General features: G+C 46.6%; 1 protein-coding gene across 1 annotated transcript in view; it reads left to right on the top strand.

The window, feature by feature from the left end:
- The window catches only part of STXBP5L (syntaxin binding protein 5L), a 1741945-nt gene that overhangs the window by 827737 nt on the left and 894232 nt on the right, over window positions 1–19976 (top strand). Inside the window, exon 8 of the mRNA XM_078656640.1 lies at window positions 3547–3670. Within this exon, the coding sequence (XP_078512766.1) occupies window positions 3547–3670 (124 nt within the window). The remainder of the gene's footprint in view (window positions 1–3546; window positions 3671–19976) is intronic.

The following is a 19976-nucleotide window of genomic DNA, read 5'->3' as shown; positions in this document are numbered from 1 at the left end:
AAGAAGTATTATTGAGTTCCTTTCACTTGGAGGAGTAATGTGCCATTATTGCTAAGTGTAAATGGGCCTAAGCTAATGATTTAATGCAAAGCCAATTAATGAACAAAATCGAAACTCTGCTAAGAAACAAAAAGAAACTACAGAGAGTTTTTATAAAACAGTCCATATTTTTCTAAACTGGTGTAGCGTCATTCTTTTTGTGGATGGGCGCTGAGTTACTGTATGCGGTGTGATGCAAGCTTAACACAACTTGTTCCCGAGTTTAGTCTTACCTACTCTGTGCTAAGCTACCCTAGTTGGATTGGGTGACCCCAGGTCCAACAGGGGGGAATCGAGTTCTGTGGGCCAATAGTGAGGGCTCCAGAAGGATTGACTGCTCCCATTCAGGATAATCTCGGTCTTGCCAAGGTTCAGCTTCAGGTGGTTTAAATCCATCCACTGGCGGATGTGGAGCATAGTGCCCTGGAATTGCCGGATAGGCTCAAGGGAATTATCGATCGTAAAAATCAGCTGAAGGTCATCAGCATAATTGAAAGTGCCAGTTTTGTTGGCCTTCAGAGACTTAATCAGAGGTAGCAGATACAAATTAAATAGCAAAGAGGAAAGTGAGGATCCCTGAGGGACCCCACTGGACGTGGATGGTTTAGAGGCGGTGAAGGGGGCCAGGCGTACCGCTTGAGTGCGGCCGCTGAGGAAGGACGCAATCCAGCTACGGGTTGGGCCACAGATGCCAGCCTGTTTGACATGGTCCATTAAGATGTCATGACCGACCGGGTCGAACACAGCAGAGAGGTCCAAGAGGACCAGGGCCTGGGGGATGGGGGATACCCCGATCGGCATTGCCTCGCATGGTGTCCAGTACAGCTAAGATTACAGTCTCAGTGGAATGGGTGGGGCAGAACCCTGCTTGATGAGGGTCCAGGTAATCTGTTTGCGCAATAAAATTAGACAGACAGGTGGCTACATGAGCTTCAAGGACCTTAGCCAGATACGGAAGCAGAGAGATGGACCTATAGTTGGTAAGATTCTGGGGGTCCACTCCAGGTTTTTGTAGGAGGGGGACCACACTGCATCCTTAAAGGCTTTAGGGACCCTACCCTGAGACAAGGACTCATTCAGAAAGGTCAGAATGGGAGCAGGAAAGACCGAAAAGACGTCCTTTAGAATATACGAGGGGCAACAGTCCCTGAGCGAGCCAGATTTAACCATAGCTAGAAGAGCCTGTAAGGATTGAACATCTGTGATTGGGAAGTAATGAAGGGTGTGCGGGTTAGGCGTCAAGGCCAGGGGGTCCTCCTTGGGACGGGAGCTGGAGATACTGGCCTTGATACTAGCAATTTTATCCAGAAAAAAGTTATTAAGGGAGTTATATAGGTCTTGAGTCGCAACGGGCTTAGGTAGAATTCTTTCTGCATTGGATAACTCATCCACTATTGTGAAGATATCCTTTGATTTATTATTAGAGTTTGTGATGCGGGCTGAAAAATAAGAGGATTTAGCTGAAATAATGGCTTTTTTGTAGTCTTTACGAGCAGCTAGGTAGGTGATTTTCCCTTCCTCAGAGTATGTGAGTCTCCATTTCCTCTCCTTTTGACGTAGATCTAATTTTTGAGCTCTAAGGTCAGGGGAGAACCATTTCTGGGCTTCGGAGCGACGAGCGAGTTTAAGTTGTTTGAGGGGAGCATGTTTGTCACTGGCTGCTAACAGCCAGTCTGAGATGTTAGTTACAGCAAGATCCACATCAGGGTTAGATGCGGGGACAGATCTCATGAGGCTGTCCAGGAAATCCTGTTTATTAATGGTGCTCCATTTCCTTATCAAGCCCCCCATGGTAGCTGAGGTCTTAGTGCTCATGGGAAGTGAGACTACGAATTTTATTAAATGGTGGTCCGACCAGATACATGGTAGTTTTATGGGAGTGGAAACCTCAAGATTTGTTGTCCATACCTGGTCCAAGATATGACCTTTGATATGTGTAGCCGGAGAGATATGTTGGGTGAAATTAAGATTTGGAGCAATTCCGTCATCTCACTGGACTGAGGTCCACCGAGTGCATCATTATGCCAGTAGTTAAGATCGCCTATTAGTAATATTTTTGCATAATCTGTGGCTAGCATGGCCAACTGCTCGCTCAATGAGAGAGGGAATGTTGGCATGTGTTGTGGGGGTCTATATATCAGGACACAAATCAGTGGCCCTGCGCAAGAATCAAGTTTGACAATCATGTTGTCTGCTGCAGGAAGATTTAGGGATGACATGGAGGTAAATGCATGATCCTTGTGGATAATAGCCGCTACTCCACTACCTACCTTCCCTAGTGGCCGATTGACATGTAGAATATAATAATGTTGGGGAAGGGCTGCCAATATAGGGCGTAGAGACAGGGTTTAGCCATGTCTCTGTAATAAAGAGGATGTCTGGCTTGTTTGACAAGAGTAGGAAAATGTCTAACCGGTGATTGATGAGAGAGCGGGTATTAAGATAAAGTATCCAAAGTACAATATTTTTTATGGTAATAGGGAGCAATGCCTGCCCCTGGTGGCAAATAATATGCGAGAGTTCCTAAGAAGTGTTACGTATTTGAAGGATACCTGTATGGTTAAGGCGTGCGTGAGTGGTTGGGCAGATCATGAGGTCCGCTCGATAAAGGGCTCTTAATTCCGCAGAGGAGTAAGTAAGATTTTGTGCAGGGGATCTGGCCCCTGGGCCCATGCTGGCATGGACAAGCGCAGACGGGCTTGCCTTTGGCGCGCCTTCGGCACGCCCGCAGTGCGCGTCGGCTGCGCTCCCGCATTGCCTGTTGCATTTGTAGCCGTTCCCCGCCTGGGCCTCCTCCCCAGTGCGGCGTGATTAGATGCAGTCTAGGGGATTACCCCAGAGGTTGAGAATGGAAGAGAGGCCACACATAGGGGAGGATAAAGATACCTTTACATTGACTCTGTTGCTCCTATGTAGTAAGTCTGTGTCCCATTACCAGCTCCTCCCACCACCCCCTGAAGAAAACAAGCACTGACTGACTCATTTTGTCCGACCGGGTGTGCTGAGCACCTGGGCAGGTGAAGGGGCGTGTCTGTGTATGATGTACACCAACATGCATGGTACAGGTCACACAAAGCACTATCAAACATGTACAGAAGCGTTTTCTACTACATGTGCCCCAAGGTGAACAAATACCCATAGTAGAGGCTATGGACTCGGAGTAACATTAACGCCCACAGGTAACGTTATCCTATACATTGGCTTCTCTGTAAACTATTTCACTGCTCTACGGCTGTACATATATACCCATGTATATGTGCCCTGTTAAAAAGGAGGTGTCTGCCATATGCTGAATGCACACACCCCTAAATCAAAAGCTGAGGCTAAGAGGTGCACTTCCTGAATCTTCCACTGATGAATTAGGCGCTCTCAGCATGTAAAAAAGTTATCCTGGTAAACAGAATGCACCACAGCCTGACAGGGAAAGGGTCATCCAAAGAGGATTCTTCACTTTTCAGTTCTCTCTGCCAGTGGCAAGCTAAATCTGTGTCTTTTCTGTTCCCTCAGGCAATTCATTCTGTAGGCTGGCACCATGAAGGAAGACAGTTCATGTGCAGCCACTCCGATGGAAGTCTGACTGTGTGGAATCTTAAGAGCCCCAGCCGGCCCCTCCAGATAACACTTCCACATGGTAAGGGACTAGTTCTAAGCTACAAAGTTTTTATGTATTTTATTTCTACAAAAATGAGAGGCGCATGACATATGGACAAATGTCGATTTTAAGAAACACGATTGCTCTTTCAACCAGAAGCTTTCTAAGCTCATTTTCCCACATATAGGTCTGGCATTAGCGCAGACCTGTTAATTTTGACTAAACTGTTTTCTATTATACTTACAGTTACAAATATGGGTCTCTAGTAGGCAGAGGTAGGTACCTTTGACCCTTGTTTCTACTCAGGGTAAGGGGGATACACTTCTAAAATAACCCCTGCACACTCCCTGGGTAGCTTGTTGCGAGCAGACAGGCTTATCTCAGAGGCAGTGTGTTAAGCATTTATGAACACAGACAGTAATACAGTGAAAAGACTACAAATGGACACCATACCAGCTTAGAATAATAGTAAATCTTTATCTAAACCAACAAGACCAAATAAGATAAAATCCAACATACAATACTCTTGAAAAATAGTACTTGTGCAAAATAACCTTTAAATTGCTGGAAAATCAATGAAACACAGTTCTGAGACTCGTTAGCTCCTCCTGGGGCTTACCCGATACTGAATACGACAGAGTCTAACAATTCCAGTTGACCGTGTCTATACTGACCAGCTCAAGTGTCAATAGATTCAGACACAGTACCTTTCTTGTTGTGACCAACACATTGGTGATAGTCGGTCGGGGCAAACGTTGCAGTTGGGTTGTGAAGCAAAGCATTGTGGCGGACGATATCCTCACGATTCGGTGCAGGCCGCGGCTTGTTGACGGAGTTAGTGAGACCAGGGCTTGCGTTGAAGGGTGAGACGGTGCTGGCAGGTCACAGTGCGGCGACAGAGATGGTCGATGTTTGGGTCGGGCAGCAACGGAGCTGGTGACGTCCTTGCAGCATGTAGAGAAGCGTTGCGGTGTGCGGTGCCCTCAGGACGCAGTGCAAGCATCGGCTCGTTGATGGAGTCGGTGAGACCAGGGTTGCATTGCAAAGCGAGGCGTTGCACTCGGCAGTGCTTTCAGAACACAGAATCTTGCAACAGACTCAATGACAGAGTTGGTTACCCTTTTTTCCTGTAGCGACAATCAGAGACGGTGCCACAGACCCAGTGAGGTATTTGCTGTTAATGAGACCTCTAGAACAGGGGGCAAGATCAGTTCAAACCCTCGGAGATCTTTTCTTCAAGCAGGGGGACAACGCAAGCAGCAAAGTCCTTTTCTCCTCTCCTTGGCAGCAAGTAGCCACTGCAGGCCAACCCCAGACAGCAAACAGCACAGGGGCAGTATTCCTTCTCAGCTTCTCTGGCTCTTCTCCTTGACAAAGGTTCATCTTGATTTCCCAGAAGTGATCTAAAAGTCTGGGGTATGGGCCCCACTTTTTATACACCAAAATAATTTCTGTACCCAGCCAAAACCAGTTCTATCCTCACTTGTGCAGCTTCCTGGCAGGAGGTGGAGACAGCATTGTTGAAGGCAAACCAGGCCCATTCAGGTGAAAAGGAAACCCAGGTCTATTCAGCCCAGCCCTGACTCATCAGACTACTGGAGCCACTGCCCCTCTCCAGCCCCTGTCATCCAAAAATCAGACAGGCAATACACAAACCTAGCAGAGGCACACTGGATGGTTAGGCAAGAAAATATCTACTTTCTAAAAGTTGTATTTTCAAACACAGAATGTAAAGATCACCCTCACTAAAAAATGCATTTTAACATTCTGAGTTCAGGCATACTAAACTTTAATTTACTACCTTGTTCGCAGGACCAGTTATGTGTATAAGATGTTATAAACAAATTCCCCATTCTGTCCTATGGGAACAGGTAGCCTTGCAATAGTGAAAAATTAAATTGGCAGTATTACACTATCAAGACATTCCACACACGTCAGGGCATGTCCTATCTTTCACATACAATGCACCCTGGCCATAGGGGTACCTTGGGCCTTAGGGATGACTAATATGTAGAAAAGGGAAGGTTTAGGGACTGACAAGTGTGTGCACTTGCCAAGCCAACATGGCAGTCCCAGACTGCACACAGGCTCTGCAATGGCAGGCCAGAGTTACATTTTACAGGCTCTTCTGTGGGTGGGGTGGCACAAGCAGTGCTGCAGCCCACTAGTAGCATTTGATTTACAGACCCTGGGCACACACAGTGCACTATACTAGGGTCTGAAAAGTAAATCAAATAACACCAATCCATAACAGTAATTTACAAAGGGAGCACCCGCACTTTGGCACTGAACAGCAATGGCAAAGTGCTCAAAGCATCTAGACCAGCAAAACGGAATCCAACACACAGCACAAACACAGGAGGTAAAGGCAAAAGATAAAAGGGGGACCCACGCCAATGGTGCCGGGTCTAACACTTATGTGTATGGGCTTTCAGCCAGACCTCTTCATCCTTCGGCCTGTTGTTGTATCATTCATGTTTTTCTTCTGCCCAACACAGCATACAGCATTGGGCAATAGTTCAGCGCACTTCAGCCATTGGCTGAGACTTCACTATGAGTGACAGTGGAGGGGGGTCATCACAATGGCAGTCGGATAAGCCCCCGACTGCCATCCTATTGAGATTGGGACTGCCCGAAAAGTAGTGAGCGGACCCACCCGTCAGATTTTGATGGGACTGCCATGCAGACATTCGGAATCATCCCATTTTCAATTGCGGCTTGTGCTGTGTCTCAGAAAATGGTCGCAGCACAAGCCACAATTGGAAAATTGATACTTTTTAATAAATATCCATGCACCATGTGCCAGGCACCATGTGCTAGCTGGCACATGGTGCAAGGATTTTTGGGGGGGCACCAAACGTGCCCCCCGGCCCTATAGCAGAGGCCTATGGGGATGTCCTTTTTCTTGCGCCGGTGAGCACGATGTAAAGGCTGAAGGAAAGGGACATTCTAATCTCTATGGTGGTGCCTCCGCAGGCACCGCCTCCATCCTAAGAATTAGGCTACGACCACCACCCCTGCGGGCTCCTTAAGCCTGTCAGAGGCACTGGCCTTGCCCCCCACCCAAATTGCTCCGCCTGCCCGTATTGTAGTCCGGTGGTCGGTCCGATACACTGGATGCATGGTGGTCCGCTGAACATCATAGTAGGGCCCGGTGTTTTTTTCACAAGAAACACATTGAGACACAAAGTTATTTCCTTTAAGCTGGTGGCTACGGTGACAAACAGAGTGTGCTGTGCTTGTTGAAGCAACCGTTCTTTTTGGTTTAAAAAAAAAAAATATATATATATATCGTCATGTGATCAAGGCAGGGATCTGCCGAAACGCGTTGTGATGGCGGCTGGAGGTGTTTCTAAATAAATTAAACTGGCACTGAATCTGGGTCTACGCTCGTTTCTTCACTGATCCGAGGAATTGTGCGAGGAGCGAGCTTCACGGAATATATATATATCTATCCGAGAGTGCGTCCGTTTGTAGCCTAAATTGTGCTATCGCGGAGTAATATATATATATATATATATATATATTACTCCGCGATAGCACAATTTAGGCTACAAACGGACGCACTCTCGGATAGATTTTCTGCAGTTACTTTATTGTGCGGAACGCCCCCCCCCCCGCACCGACAGACGCGTTTCGGCGTAAAAGCCTTTTTCGATGTCAGTGTTTTCAAAGAATTCTCTTGTTTATGTACAAGTCCATTTGGTGTCATGTGATCAACATGAAAATAAAAAACGGTTTGATGGCCCTAATTCATGGCGGCCATCTTTTAACGTGCAAAAAACGATAAATAATTGCAGTAAATTGTGCAAAAACAATAATTAAACCAAAACAAGTATTTACAAGTTGGGGATATATGTATCTATCGCACAAATTGATAATATTATATATGTTTGATACATATGTCCATACTTCAATGTAATTCATCATTATATAAATACGCGAAAAAATACAGGCTTTTGGGTATGTGAATTCCCCTTTGTAATTGTGCCCTTTTTACCCATGTTTCATTTCAATTTGTTAAATCGATTATCCCAGTTTGCTCCTTGTCTGTTTCGCAATGCATTGTGAACATCTATCCTTTCTCTTCATGAGGAGCTATTGCTAATATTCTAGAGGAGTAACTACATGATGTGTCCTAGTTTTGGCAAATGCCTGGATCTAACGCTTTGAACTACTGTTCCCAGAGCAAGGAGTAGAACTGGGTACAGCTGGTGTGGGGTTGTATAAAATGCAGGTGTAAGGTATTTACTGAAGACCTATGGCAGATACGGTAACAAACCCCAACTCAGGTTGTTGGATCATTAATCTAGGTGAACCCACACCTCTTCGTCACCATTCACTGTCTCACCCTCTCTCATTTTTGCGTCCTTGGTCAAGGCAAAAGAAACTCAATAAGTCCCTATTGCTATGGTGGACCTCTTCAAAGTGGCAGGCAATCGGGTAGTTGTTGTCCTTATTACTGATTGCCCACATATGTACTAAGATACACTTCTTAGCAGGGTGGATCATGCTGTGGTGACCTCAGTGCTTACATATATATATTATATCACAGAAAAGGAAAAATAGAGAAAATGCCCTGTGCTGATTCTCAGTTCCCTGTCTTCCTCTCAGGGAATACTCTATACATTGGGTCATGCACTAAGAAAGACATACGTTGAATCTTGAGTATTCATGACATTAGAAACAGTTCATCTTCAATTAGTAGAATGATAATGGTTTTCAGGGAACATCATATATTGGGTTACAAATCTTCATCAATGTGTAGTGGATTTGACAGCCAACACTTTTTTCCTGAAATTGTTTGGCTTCTTCAGGGCCTGAGAGATTTATTTCGTCCAAGGAAAGTTTATATCCGTAATCTTTATAAAAGGTTCTCAAATAATCTTCATAACATTATGTGGCACCAAATGATAACGTCCAATAACATAATCCAGCAGTAGCCTCACCTCAGTGTACGTAGTATCATTTCATACTTTGCCGGATCCAGTACCATTGAAACTAGACTTCTGATCATGGGCGATGAACGAACCCTGACCTCATGGCTTGCCGTCACCACCATTGAAATTGCAGCTACCATGAAGACCATCTACTCGGGGTCTCCATCTGACCCTTGCCCCCTCCACACCTAATCATCAACAGCAAACTGGACATGACCACACAACAACGATGTCACTGCATCCTACTTTCACACTCTGCAGGTGGTGAAGTAGATCTTCAAATTGTTCTAAAGAAACACCCAAAAAACGATCACACATGCCCTAGTCACCAGCAAGTTAGACTTTGGTGTTATAAAGAAAAGCGATCTAGGTGGTATTTTCAAGTATTTATTCCAACGATGCAGCACATCAATAGTACACGACTGGCCATCAATGAGGGACAGGGCAACTGACGCATTGGACTGGCAGCAACCACAAGGTTCCAGGTGGAATTGGAACACATATTATAAAATGCACAATACAGTGAAGTGAGGAAACAGGGGGAAGAGGGAAATAACAAGCATTGAAAATACAATTGTAACATACAAAATGCAACACACTTCCCTTTGTCAGTGAACAAAGGGAAAGTGTACAAGGCTGGTGAAATCACCTAACAAAATCAGACAGCCTTCTGGGTACATATCTAATATGATTTGGGTCCTTGACCCTGGAAGCAACTGTGTCCTCAGAACAATGCATTCTTGATGACGTCTAAAACCAGACTCAGCAATATTGAACAATGAACAATCAGACGTGTCATCCTCAACATTAACAATGCTTGACTCAACAGGACATTTGGCAACATGCTTAACATTCCACAACTTACCATCTTGTGTGATGACACTGTTGTCAAATACTTTAACAATCTTCAGGGCCTTGCTAAATCTATCTGAGCATTTGCTGGTGAAACCAGGTTTTCTATTTCTAACCCAATCACCAACTCTAAGACAATGGGATTTACTTCTCCACTTACAGTCGTACCACAATTTTGTTTGAAGTTGCTGGCTTCTATTTTTTGAGCAGCACAATTCACCAGCTCTTCAGAAAAAGCATTATTTTTGCACTTCTCCTTGAACCACCAGGGACAAATCTTGGAAGTGGGATCCCTACGTTTCAAAAGTCGGAAGGGACTGACTTCAGTGGTGGTATGGGGCGTGATACGATTTTACCACAACCTTACTCTAATTGAATTTTTCCTATTTCCACCCAACCTGATGACATCAGCAACATAGCCCTTTAACACTCTGTTAAAGCGTTTGACTAAGCCATTCTCATGTGGTTCATATACAGCAGTTGTAACATGTTTAATCTTGTGGCGTTTAAAGAATTATTCTATTTCTAAAGAGGTAAGCTACATTCGACTATGCGTAACAAGGACTGACGGGCAACCTTCAACAAACATATTGCAACATACAAAATGCAACACATGGGAACACCCTCCGCACCTGGATCACCAAACAGCTCACTTGAAGACTACAAACAATCCAATGCTTAGCAGCCAGACTCATCCTCAGGCTCCCAAATAGAACTGAAATCATACCATGTCCCAGGGAACAAACCTGGCTCCTGATACACAAACACTCTCAATTCAATTTTCCCACATATACATTCAAGGCACTGCACAGTTCAGGCCCCACCTACCTGAACAGTCGCCTCTCCTTCCACCAAACACCCAGACATCTCTGCTCCCCCGTACTCTAACTAACACATTGTACACCTACACAGAACCAGATCAAGAGGACAAGCGTTCTCTTATATCGCTCCTAAAGAGTGGAATGACCTCCTACTTCACATCGGAGTAAATCAGAATGAATACCGCACCTAGCTGAAGACCTGGCTCATCATTGAACCAACCTATCATTGGCAGGGCTAGGCACATACACCTGCACAGCACCAAGATACCCTTGTGGGTGATAGTGAACTTTACGCATACACATAACATAGCATAACTTACTGTCGCCATTACTGTATGATCATTCCGATACACCTTTGACACAGACTTCTCCTCCAAACTACACACCATCAAGAAAAGTACAACAGCCTGGAACCACTTGTTGCTCCAGAACAAGGTGAAAACTTTCCTACCTGAATTTGAATCTAACCTATGAACGGTAATGCAAGCCCTGGCCCTCTTCCACCTGGACGGAGGCAAAGCTCTGCACAATGGCCTCTAAAACACCACCTAAGCACTCCTGAAAGTCATCCTATATGATGAGGCACATCTTATCAAGGGCTTGGGGTCATTGGCCATCATGACCTTAACTTTAAAGGAACTACAATGTGTCCCCACATGTGCCTTCATGTGACCCCTTGTGTGAATGCACCCAGTTCCTGCACTGCATGAACTTTTCATTCTATGCTGTGCAGGAGCAGTTTTTGGCATTCCCATTTTAATGCCCATATTCAGGGCACCGCCGAGGGAACATAAACACAAAACCCACCAGACACTATAAAACACTCTTAATTTGGCTGGCGGCCCGACCATGGGTTTGGCAGTGCGGCGGTGGGGCGGACCCGGCGCAGCTCTGCCAAACTCGTAATCAGTCCCTAAATGTCCGCCAAGCAAGTACATACTAATATATACTAGGTTGAACAACTCATGTGAGTTCACACTGCTTATATTTCCACCAAAAACAGTTCACAAGGTCTTTTATAGTCAGAAGAGCATATATTCATTTGAGTGATGCAAGGAAAAACAAACTAGTAGTTCCTCAGGAATCAGAGAATAGCCACACGAATCTGAATGCACTGACAATCAACATTTCTTTATTGGGAAGTAATCATGTCTTTTCATCCAAGACAAAACATGCCAATCTCCTGTTTCAGTTGTCCAGCAAAAGCCAAATGGCAGAGAATGCATAGATTACCACCATTTCTTTGTCAGGGAAGTAATCATATAATCCATGATGGAACATGCCAATCGGATGTTTTTATTCCCGGTCGGCTCCCACTAAAGGTCAGTGATAAAACAAAGAACACTTGCTGATGAACCTTCACCCCTCACCCTTCCTCCTCACCTGCAGTGCCAGTGGCTCCGCCATGTCAGAGAATCCACTCTGCAGAAAACCATCTTCCAGTAGATATAGGCCATTAACTTCTTGTGGCCCAATTACTACCCGGACAACCAGACCAGCAATTTCATCTGGCTCCATCTCGGATGTTGCCAAAGCTCGTGGAGGAAAAATGGGCACCATTTTAACTCGGTCAATAATCCCATCAAACTGGGGGCATGCTGTATCTAGTTGGTGCTGCTTCTAATAATATGTGTCTAGCCTCTATCACATAACTGAGTGAATTTTTTTTAAATAAGGCGTTTTCTTAAAACAACAGCTCATTTGAAATGTACCTGGAACATACGTATAAGGGGACACCAGGGCCAAATGACTTCACGGATCATGAATCCATTTTAAATGGTAAGATACTCATCTGACTGTGGTACCGGCTACTGCAACAAACTGAAAAATAGGGTAAAGATGCAGCCATCAAAACCTCCAACAATGTATGTATTGGCATTTTCTGCTCTCATGATCAGAATGTAAGGCAAAAGTGCCTAAAAACAGAAGTAGTTCAAGGGAGGAACTTGAAACAAGCATTTACAATGCAATGGTCTCGGCAATATTATAGGTAGAGCTATTAGAATTGCTCATTATTTTTTTATCTTTTTTGTATCCCTAAATAAATGGCATTGTCATTTGTATTGGCATTAGCTTTGTTTTTTGCATATGTGATACCTATTGCATTAGCAGAGAGAGAGTGAGGTAGTGAGATAGAGAGAGCGAGTGAGGTATTGAAATAGAGAGAGAGTGAGGTAGTGAGATTGAGAGTGAGGTAGTAAAGAGTGAGGTAGTGAGGGAGAGGGATGTTGTGAGGTAGTGAGATATAAGCATAGAGTGATGTTGTGATGTAGTGAGATAGAGAAAGTGGTAGTGAAAGAGAGAGTGAAAGTGAGTTAGTGAGATAGAAAGAGTGAGGTAGTGAGATAGAGAGTGATTGAGGTAGTGAGTTAGAGAAAGAGAGTGAAGTTGTGAGGTTGTGAGCTAGAGAGTGAGGTAGTGAGAGTGAGGTAGTGATGTTTTGAGAGAGAGAAGTTGTGAGGTAGTGAGATAGAGTGGAGTAGTGAGGTAGAGAGTTATGTAGTGAGAGATAGGTAGATAGAGAGTGGGGTAGTGAGAGACAGAGAAAGTGAGGTAGAGGGATGTTCTGAGGTAGTGAGATAGAAACAGTGAGTGAGTTTGTGAGGTAGTGAGAGAGAGTGAGGTAGTGAAAGAGAGTGAACGTGACTTAGTGAGATAGAAATAGAGAGAGTGAGGTAGTGAGAGAGAGTGAGGTAGATAGAGTGAGAGAGAGAGTGAGGTAGTGAAAGAGTGAGTTAGTGATGGAGAGTGATTTTTGGTGGTAGTGAGATAGAAACAATGAGTGATGTGACGTAGTGAGATAGAGAAGGATTGAGGTAGTTTAAGAGAGAGTGTAAGTGAATTAGTGAGATAGAAAGAGAGTGAGTTAGTGAGATACAGAGTGACGTAGTGAGTTGGAGTTAGAGTGAACTTGTGAGCTAGTGAGATAGAGAGTGAGTCAGTGAGAGAGTGTTGTAGTTATTTTTTGAGTGAGTGACTTGTGTTATAGTTAGGTAGTGAGAGTGATATCGAAATAGAGTGATGTTATGGAGAGAGTTAGGGAGAGAGAGAGTGAGATAGATTTAACTTGAGTAGTGATGTAGTTATTTTTGTTTTGTGGGAGAGTGAAGTAGATATAGAGTGAGGTAGTGAGAGATAGAGAGAGTGAGGTAGTGAAAGAATGAGGTAGTGAGGGTGAGAGTTGTTGTGCTGTATTGAGATAGAAACAGAGCGATGTAGTGAAGTAGTGAGCTAGAGTGAGGTAGTGTATGAGAGAGTAAAAGTGAGTTAGTGTATTTGAGAGAGAGAGAGTGCGGTAGTGAGATAGAGAGAGAGTGAAGTTGTGGGGTAGTGAGAGAGTGATGTAGTGAACTTTAGAGAGAGTGTGTCGTGATATAGTGAGAGAGAGATAGTGAGATAGAAATAGAGTGAGGTAGTATATAGAGAGAGTGTGAGGTATTGAGATAGAGAGAGTGAAGCAGTGAGTTAGAGAGAGAGAGAGTGAAGTTGTGAGGTAGTGAGAGAGTGTTGTGAATTTTTGAGAGAGTGTGTCGTGATATAGTGAGGCAGTGAGAATGAGATAGTGAGATAGTAATAGATAGAGTTAGGTAGTGATGTAGAGAGAGTGAGGTAGTGAGATAGAGAGAGTTAAGTTGTGAAGTAGTGTGTTAGAGAGATAGTTCCTGTGGTAGTGATATTGTGATGCTGTGAGAAAGAGAGAGTTGAGTAGTGAGGTAGAGATTGAGGTAGAGAGAGAGTGAATGAGAGATAGTGTAGTAGTGTGAGAGATAGTGAGGTAGTGAGAGAGATAGTGAGTTAGTGAAAGAGAGAGTGAGGTAGTGATAGAGAGAGTGAGGTAGTGAGAGAGGGAGTTCGAAGGGACGGTATAGTGGAGCTGAGAAGAGAGAGAAGGGATGGTGCAGTGAGAGGCTGAGGAGAGTGCATAAGTGAAGGGACGGTACCATAAGAGGCTGAGGAGAAAGTGCAGCAGTGAGTGATGGTGCAGTGGAGGAGTGAGGGCTGCAGCCTGGATGGGGTGCGGGGCTGAGCAGAGAGTGCAGCAATGAAGGGACGATGCAATGGGGGGCTGAGCAGAGTGCATCAGTGAAGGGATGGTGCAGGGAGAGGCTGAGGAGAGAGTGCATCAGTGAAGGGACGATACAATGGGGGGCTGAGCAGAGAGTGCATCAGTGAAGGGACGGTGCAAGGAGAGGCTGAGGAGAGTGCATCAGTGAAGGGACAGTGCAGGGAGAGGCTGAGCAGAGAGTGCAGCAATGAAGGGACGGTGCAGGGAGAAGCTGAGGAGAGTGCAGCAGTAAAAGGACGGTGCAGTGGGGGGCTGAGCAGAGAGTGCAGCAGTAAAAGGACGGTGCAGTGGGGGGCTGAGCATAGAGTGCAGCAGTGAAGGGACGGTGCAGTGGGACTGAGGAGAGAGTGTAGCAGTGAAGGGATAATGCAGTGAGAGGCTGAGGAGAGTGCAGCAGTGAAGGGACGGTGCAGTGGGGAGGAGGAGTGAGTGCAGCAGTGAAGTGACGGTGCAGTGAGAGGCTGAGGAGAGTGCAGCAGTGAAGGGACGGTGCAAGGAGAGGCTAAGGAGAGAGTGCATCAGTAAAGGGATGGTGCAGGGAGAGGCTGAGGAGAGAGTGCATCAGTGAAGGGACGGTGCAAGGAGAGGCTGAGGAGAGTGCATCAGTGAAGGGACAGTGCAGGGAGAGGCTGAGCAGAGAGTGCATCAGTGAAGGGACGGTGCAGGGAGAGGCTGAGGAGAGTGCATCAGTGAAGGGACAGTGCAGGGAGAGGCTGAGCAGAGAGTGCAGCAATGAAGGGACGGTGCAGGGAGAAGCTGAGGAGAGTGCAGCAGTAAAAGGACGGTGCAGTGGGGGGCTGAGCAGAGAGTGCAGCAGTAAAAGGACGGTGCAGTGGGGGGCTGAGCATAGAGTGCAGCAGTGAAGGGACGGTGCAGTGGGACTAAGGAGAGAGTGTAGCAGTGAAGGGATAATGCAGTGAGAGGCTGAGGAGAGTGCAGCAGTGAAGGGACGGTGCAGTGGGGAGGAGGAGTGAGTGCAGCAGTGAAGGGACGGTGCAGGGAGAGGGTGAAGAGAGTGCAGCAGTGAAGGGACGATGCAATGGGAGGCTGAGCAGAGAGTGCATCAGTGAATGGACGGTGCAGGGAGAGGCTGAGCAGAGAGTGCAGCAGTGAAGGGACGGTGCAGGGAGGGGCTGTGGAGAGAGTGCATCAGTGAAGGGACGGTGCAGGGAGAGGCTGAGGAGAGAGTGCAGCAGTGAAGGGATGGTGCAGTGAGAGACTGAAGAGAATGCAGCAGTGAAGGGATGGTGCAGTGAGAGGCTGAGGAGAGTGCAGCAGTGAAGGGACAGTACCGTGAGAGGCTGAGAGAGAGTGCAGCAGTGAGTGATGGTGCAGTGGAGGAGTGAGGGCTGCAGCCTGGATGGGGGGGCTGAGCAGAGAGTGAAGCGATGGCGCAGGGAGAGGCTGAGGAGAGAGTGCTGCAGTGAAGCGATGGTGCAGTGAGAGGCTGAGGAAAGTGCAGCAGTGAAGGGACGATGCAATGGGGGGCTGAACAGAGAGTGCATCAGTGAAGGGACGGTGCAGGGAGAGGCTGAGGAGAGTGCAGCAGTGAAGGGACGATGCAATGGGGAGCTGAGCAGAGAGTGCATCAGTGAAGGGACGGTGCAGGGAGAGGCTGAGGAGAGTGCATCAGTGAAGGGACAGTGCAGGGAGAGGCTGAGGAGAGAATGCATCAGTGAAAGGATGGTGCAGGGAGAGGCTGAGGAGAGAGTGCAGCAGTGAAAGGATGGTGCAGTGAGAGACTGAGGAGAGTGCAACAGGGAAGAGACGGTATAGTGGAGCTGAGGAGAGAGTGAAGGGATGGTGCAGTAAGAGGCTGAGGAGAGTGCATCAGTGAAGCGATGGTACCGTGAGAGGCTGAGGAGAGAGTGCAGCAGTGAAGCGATGGCGCAGGGAGAGGCTGAGGAGAGAGTGCAGCAGTAAAAGGACAGTGCAGTGTAAAAATAAAAATATGCCTTACCTCTAACATAAACTAAAATCAACATACATACCTGTCTGAACAACTCCGTGCACAGCGGTGCACATCGCTGAAGGGAATCGCCACGGGCCATGTTGAACCTAGAAAAGAGAGAATAAACATAAGATTAGCAAAAAAAATAAAAAATGGCTTACCTCTGAACGAAAACAGAGACAGAGAGTGAGGTAGTGAAAGAGAGTGAAAGTGACTTAGTGAGATAGAAATAGAGAGAGTGAGGTAGTGAGAGAGAGAGTGAGGTAGATAGAGTGAGACAGAGAGAGTGAGGTAGTGAAAGAGTGAGTTAGTGATGGAGAGTGATTTTTGGTGGTAGTGAGATAGAAACAATGAGTGATGTTGTGACATAGTGAGATAGAGAAGGACTGAGGTAGTGTAAGAGAGAGTGAAAGTGACTTAGTGAGATAGAAAGAGAGAGAGTGAGTTAGTGAGATAGAGAGTGACATAGTGAGTTGGAGAGAGAGAGTGAACTTGTGAGCTAGTGAGATAGAGAGTGAGTCAGCGAGAGAGTGTTGTAGTTATTTTTTGAGTGAGTGACTTGTGTTATAGTTAGGTAGTGAGAGTGATATGGAAATAGATAGAATGATGTTATGAAGAGAGTTAGTGAGAGAGAGAGTGAGATAGTGTTATAGATATAATTTGAGTAGTGATGTAGTTATTTTTGTTTTGTGGGAGAGTGAAGTAGATATAGAGTGAGGTAGTGAGAGAGAGTGAGGTAGTGAAAGAATGAGGTAGTGAGAGTGAGAGTTGTTGTGCTGTATTAAGATAGAAACAGAGATGTTGTGAACTAGTGTATGAGAGAGTGAAAGTGAGTTAGTGTATGTGAGAGAGAGAGAGAGAGAGAGTGCGGTAGTGAGATAGAGAGAGAGTGAAGTAGTGAGTTAAAGAGAGAGTGAAGTTGTGTGGTAGTGAGAGAGTGATGGAGTGAACTTTAGAGAGAGTGTCGTGATATAGTGAGAGATAGTGAGATAGAAATAGAGTGAGGTAGTATATAGAGAGAGTGTGAGGTAGTGAGATAGAGAGAGTGAAGCAGTGAGTTGGAGAGAGAGAGAGAGTGACGTTGTGAGGTAGTGAGAGAGTGTTGTAGTGAATTTTTGAGTGTCATGCTATAGTGAGGCAGTGAAATAGTGAGATAGTAATAGATAGAGTGAGGTAGTGATGTAGAGAGGGTGAGGTAGTGAGATAGAGAGAGTGAAGTTGTGAAGTAGTGTGTTAGAGAGATAGTTACTGTGGTAGTGATATTGTGATGCTGTGAGAAGAGAGTTGAGTAGTGAGGTAGAGATTGAGGTAGAGAGAGAGTGAATGAGAGATAGTGTAGTAGTGTGAGAGATAGTGAGGTAGTGAGAGAGATAGTGAGTTAGTGAAAGAGAGAGTGAGGTAGTGATAGAGAGAGTGAGGTAGTGAGAGAGAGAGTTTGAAGGGACGGTATAGTGGAGCTGAGGAGAGAGTGAAGGGACGGTACCGTAAGAGGCTGAGGAGAGAGTGCAGCAGTGAGTGATGGTGCAGTGGAGGAGTGAGGGCTGCAGCCTGGATGGGGGGCGGGGCTGAGCAGAGAGTGCAGCAATGAAGGGACAATGCAATGGGGGGCTGAGCAGAGAGTGCGTCAGTGGAGGGATGGTGCAGGGAGAGGCTGAGAAGAGTGCAGCAGTGAAGGGACGATGCAATGGGGGGCTGGGCAGAGAGTGCATCAGTGAAGGGACGGTGCAAGGAGAGGCTGAGCAGAGAGTGCATCAGTGAAGGGACGGTGCAAGGAGAGGCTGAGGAGAGTGCAGCAGTGAAGGGACGGTGCAAGGAGAGGCTAAGGAGAGAGTGCAGCAGTGAAGGGACGATGCAATGGGGAGCTGAGCAGAGAGTGCAGCAGTGAAGGGACGGTGCAGGGAGAGGTTGAGGAGAGAGTGCATCAGTGAAGGGACAGTGGAGGGAGAGGCTGAGGAGAGAGTGCATCAGTGAAAGGATGGTGCAGTGAGAGGCTGAGGAGAGTGCATCAGTGAAGGGACGGTGCAGGGAGAGGTTGAGGAGAGAGTGCATCAGTGAAGGGACGGTGCAGGGAGAGGTTGAGGAGAGAGTGCATCAGTGAAGGGATGGTGCAGGGAGAGGCTGAGGAGAGAGTGTAGCAGTGAAAGGATGGTGCAGTGAGAGACTGAGGGGAGTGCAACAGTGAAGAGACGGTATAGTGGAGCTGAGGAGAGAGTGAAGGGATGGTGCAGTGAGAGACTGAGGAGAGTGCACCAGTGAAGGATCGGTGAAGGGAGAGGATGAGGAGAGTGCAGCAGTGAAGGGACAATGCAATGGGGGGGCTGAGCAGAGTGCATGAGTTAAGGGACAGTGCAGGGAGAGGCTGAGGAGAGTGCAGCAGTGAAGGGACGATGCAATGGGAGGCTGAGCAGAGAGTGCATCAGTGAATGGACGGTGCAGGGAGAGGCTGAGCAGAGAGTGCAGCAGTGAAGGGAGGGTGCAGAGTGCAACAGTGAAGGGATGGTATAGTGGAGCTGAGGAGAGAGTGAAGAGATGGTGCATCAGTGAGAGGCTGAGGAGAGTGCATCAGTGAAGGGACGGTACCGTAAGAGGCTGAGGAGAGAGTGCTGAGCATGGGCGGATTTTGCGGATCCACGATTCGCGGATTTGCGTATTCACGGATCGTGGATCCGCAAAATCCGCGGATTTTGCGGATCGGCGGATTTGGGGCGGGGCTTCCATGCCAGGATCATCGTGCCAGATTGAACCCTGCCCTTCATATTTATTCAAGAAGACGCCACCGTTTTGTGCCATACCTCTACTCAACTGGAGTACTTTCTACTAGATAATCAGTAAGTGCTACCTCGTTGGGTAGATGTATAATGCTTTTACTACACTACAGCTGCCTAAAGTGCCAGAGAGTTGTCTACAGCGACCAGGTGTGTGTTACTATGCAATCGCGCCGAAGGGCGCAGGGGTCCCTTGAGTGAGCTGTCCATCATAGTGGGTAAATGGCGGGAAGACGGTGCACACCGCGAGTGTGTGGGCGGGGCCAAACGGACAGGGCTTCCATGCGAGTGCACATGCCTCTTGTGTGCATTAAAGCAAAGGTCAGAGACCGATCAGAGCAACAGATGAAGATACAGAAGCTCCTGACCACAGGAACAGCACGAGGATTGCGCTCGTGAAAGTCAAGGATGCAAAGGCCTCTGTCCAGCATCACAGCTGATTTGCGATGGTATATTAGGGAAGAAGGCACATCTGCCTAGCCTTGACAACGCTCACGATTGTTTTTGGGCCAATGAATGAGTCACTGAATTTAAGCTTCAACTAGGGCACATGCTTAATCGATATCTGAAAGTGCTTGCGGTTGAGGTTTAATGTTTGTGCCAGGACCGTCGTGCCAGAATGAACCCTGCCCTTCATATTTATTCAAGAAGACGCCACCGTTTTGTGCCTGTTGTAACTAATTTACGATGGCGCCGGCAAGCTGCCAGCGCCATCCTAAAATAGTTACTAAATTAGCTTCAACAGGAAGCTCGAATAGATAAAATAAAGCAAATGCACGAGCGCCTGCTTGATTTTATCTATTAGTGCTTCCTGTTGAAGCTAATTTAGTAACTATTTTACGATGGCGCTGGCAGCTTGCCGGCGCCATCGTAAATTAGTTACAACAACAGGCCAGGAAGGCTTGAACTTTTGGCCTCGGAATCCGCCGCTCGCGGATTGCGAATTTTTG

Source organism: Lissotriton helveticus, chromosome 8 (assembly GCF_964261635.1).
Source record: "Lissotriton helveticus chromosome 8, aLisHel1.1, whole genome shotgun sequence".
Taxonomy (NCBI): Eukaryota; Metazoa; Chordata; class Amphibia; order Caudata; family Salamandridae; genus Lissotriton; species Lissotriton helveticus.
The sequence above is the reverse complement of the archived record's forward strand: the minus strand, read 5'-3'. Positions and strand labels throughout refer to the sequence as shown.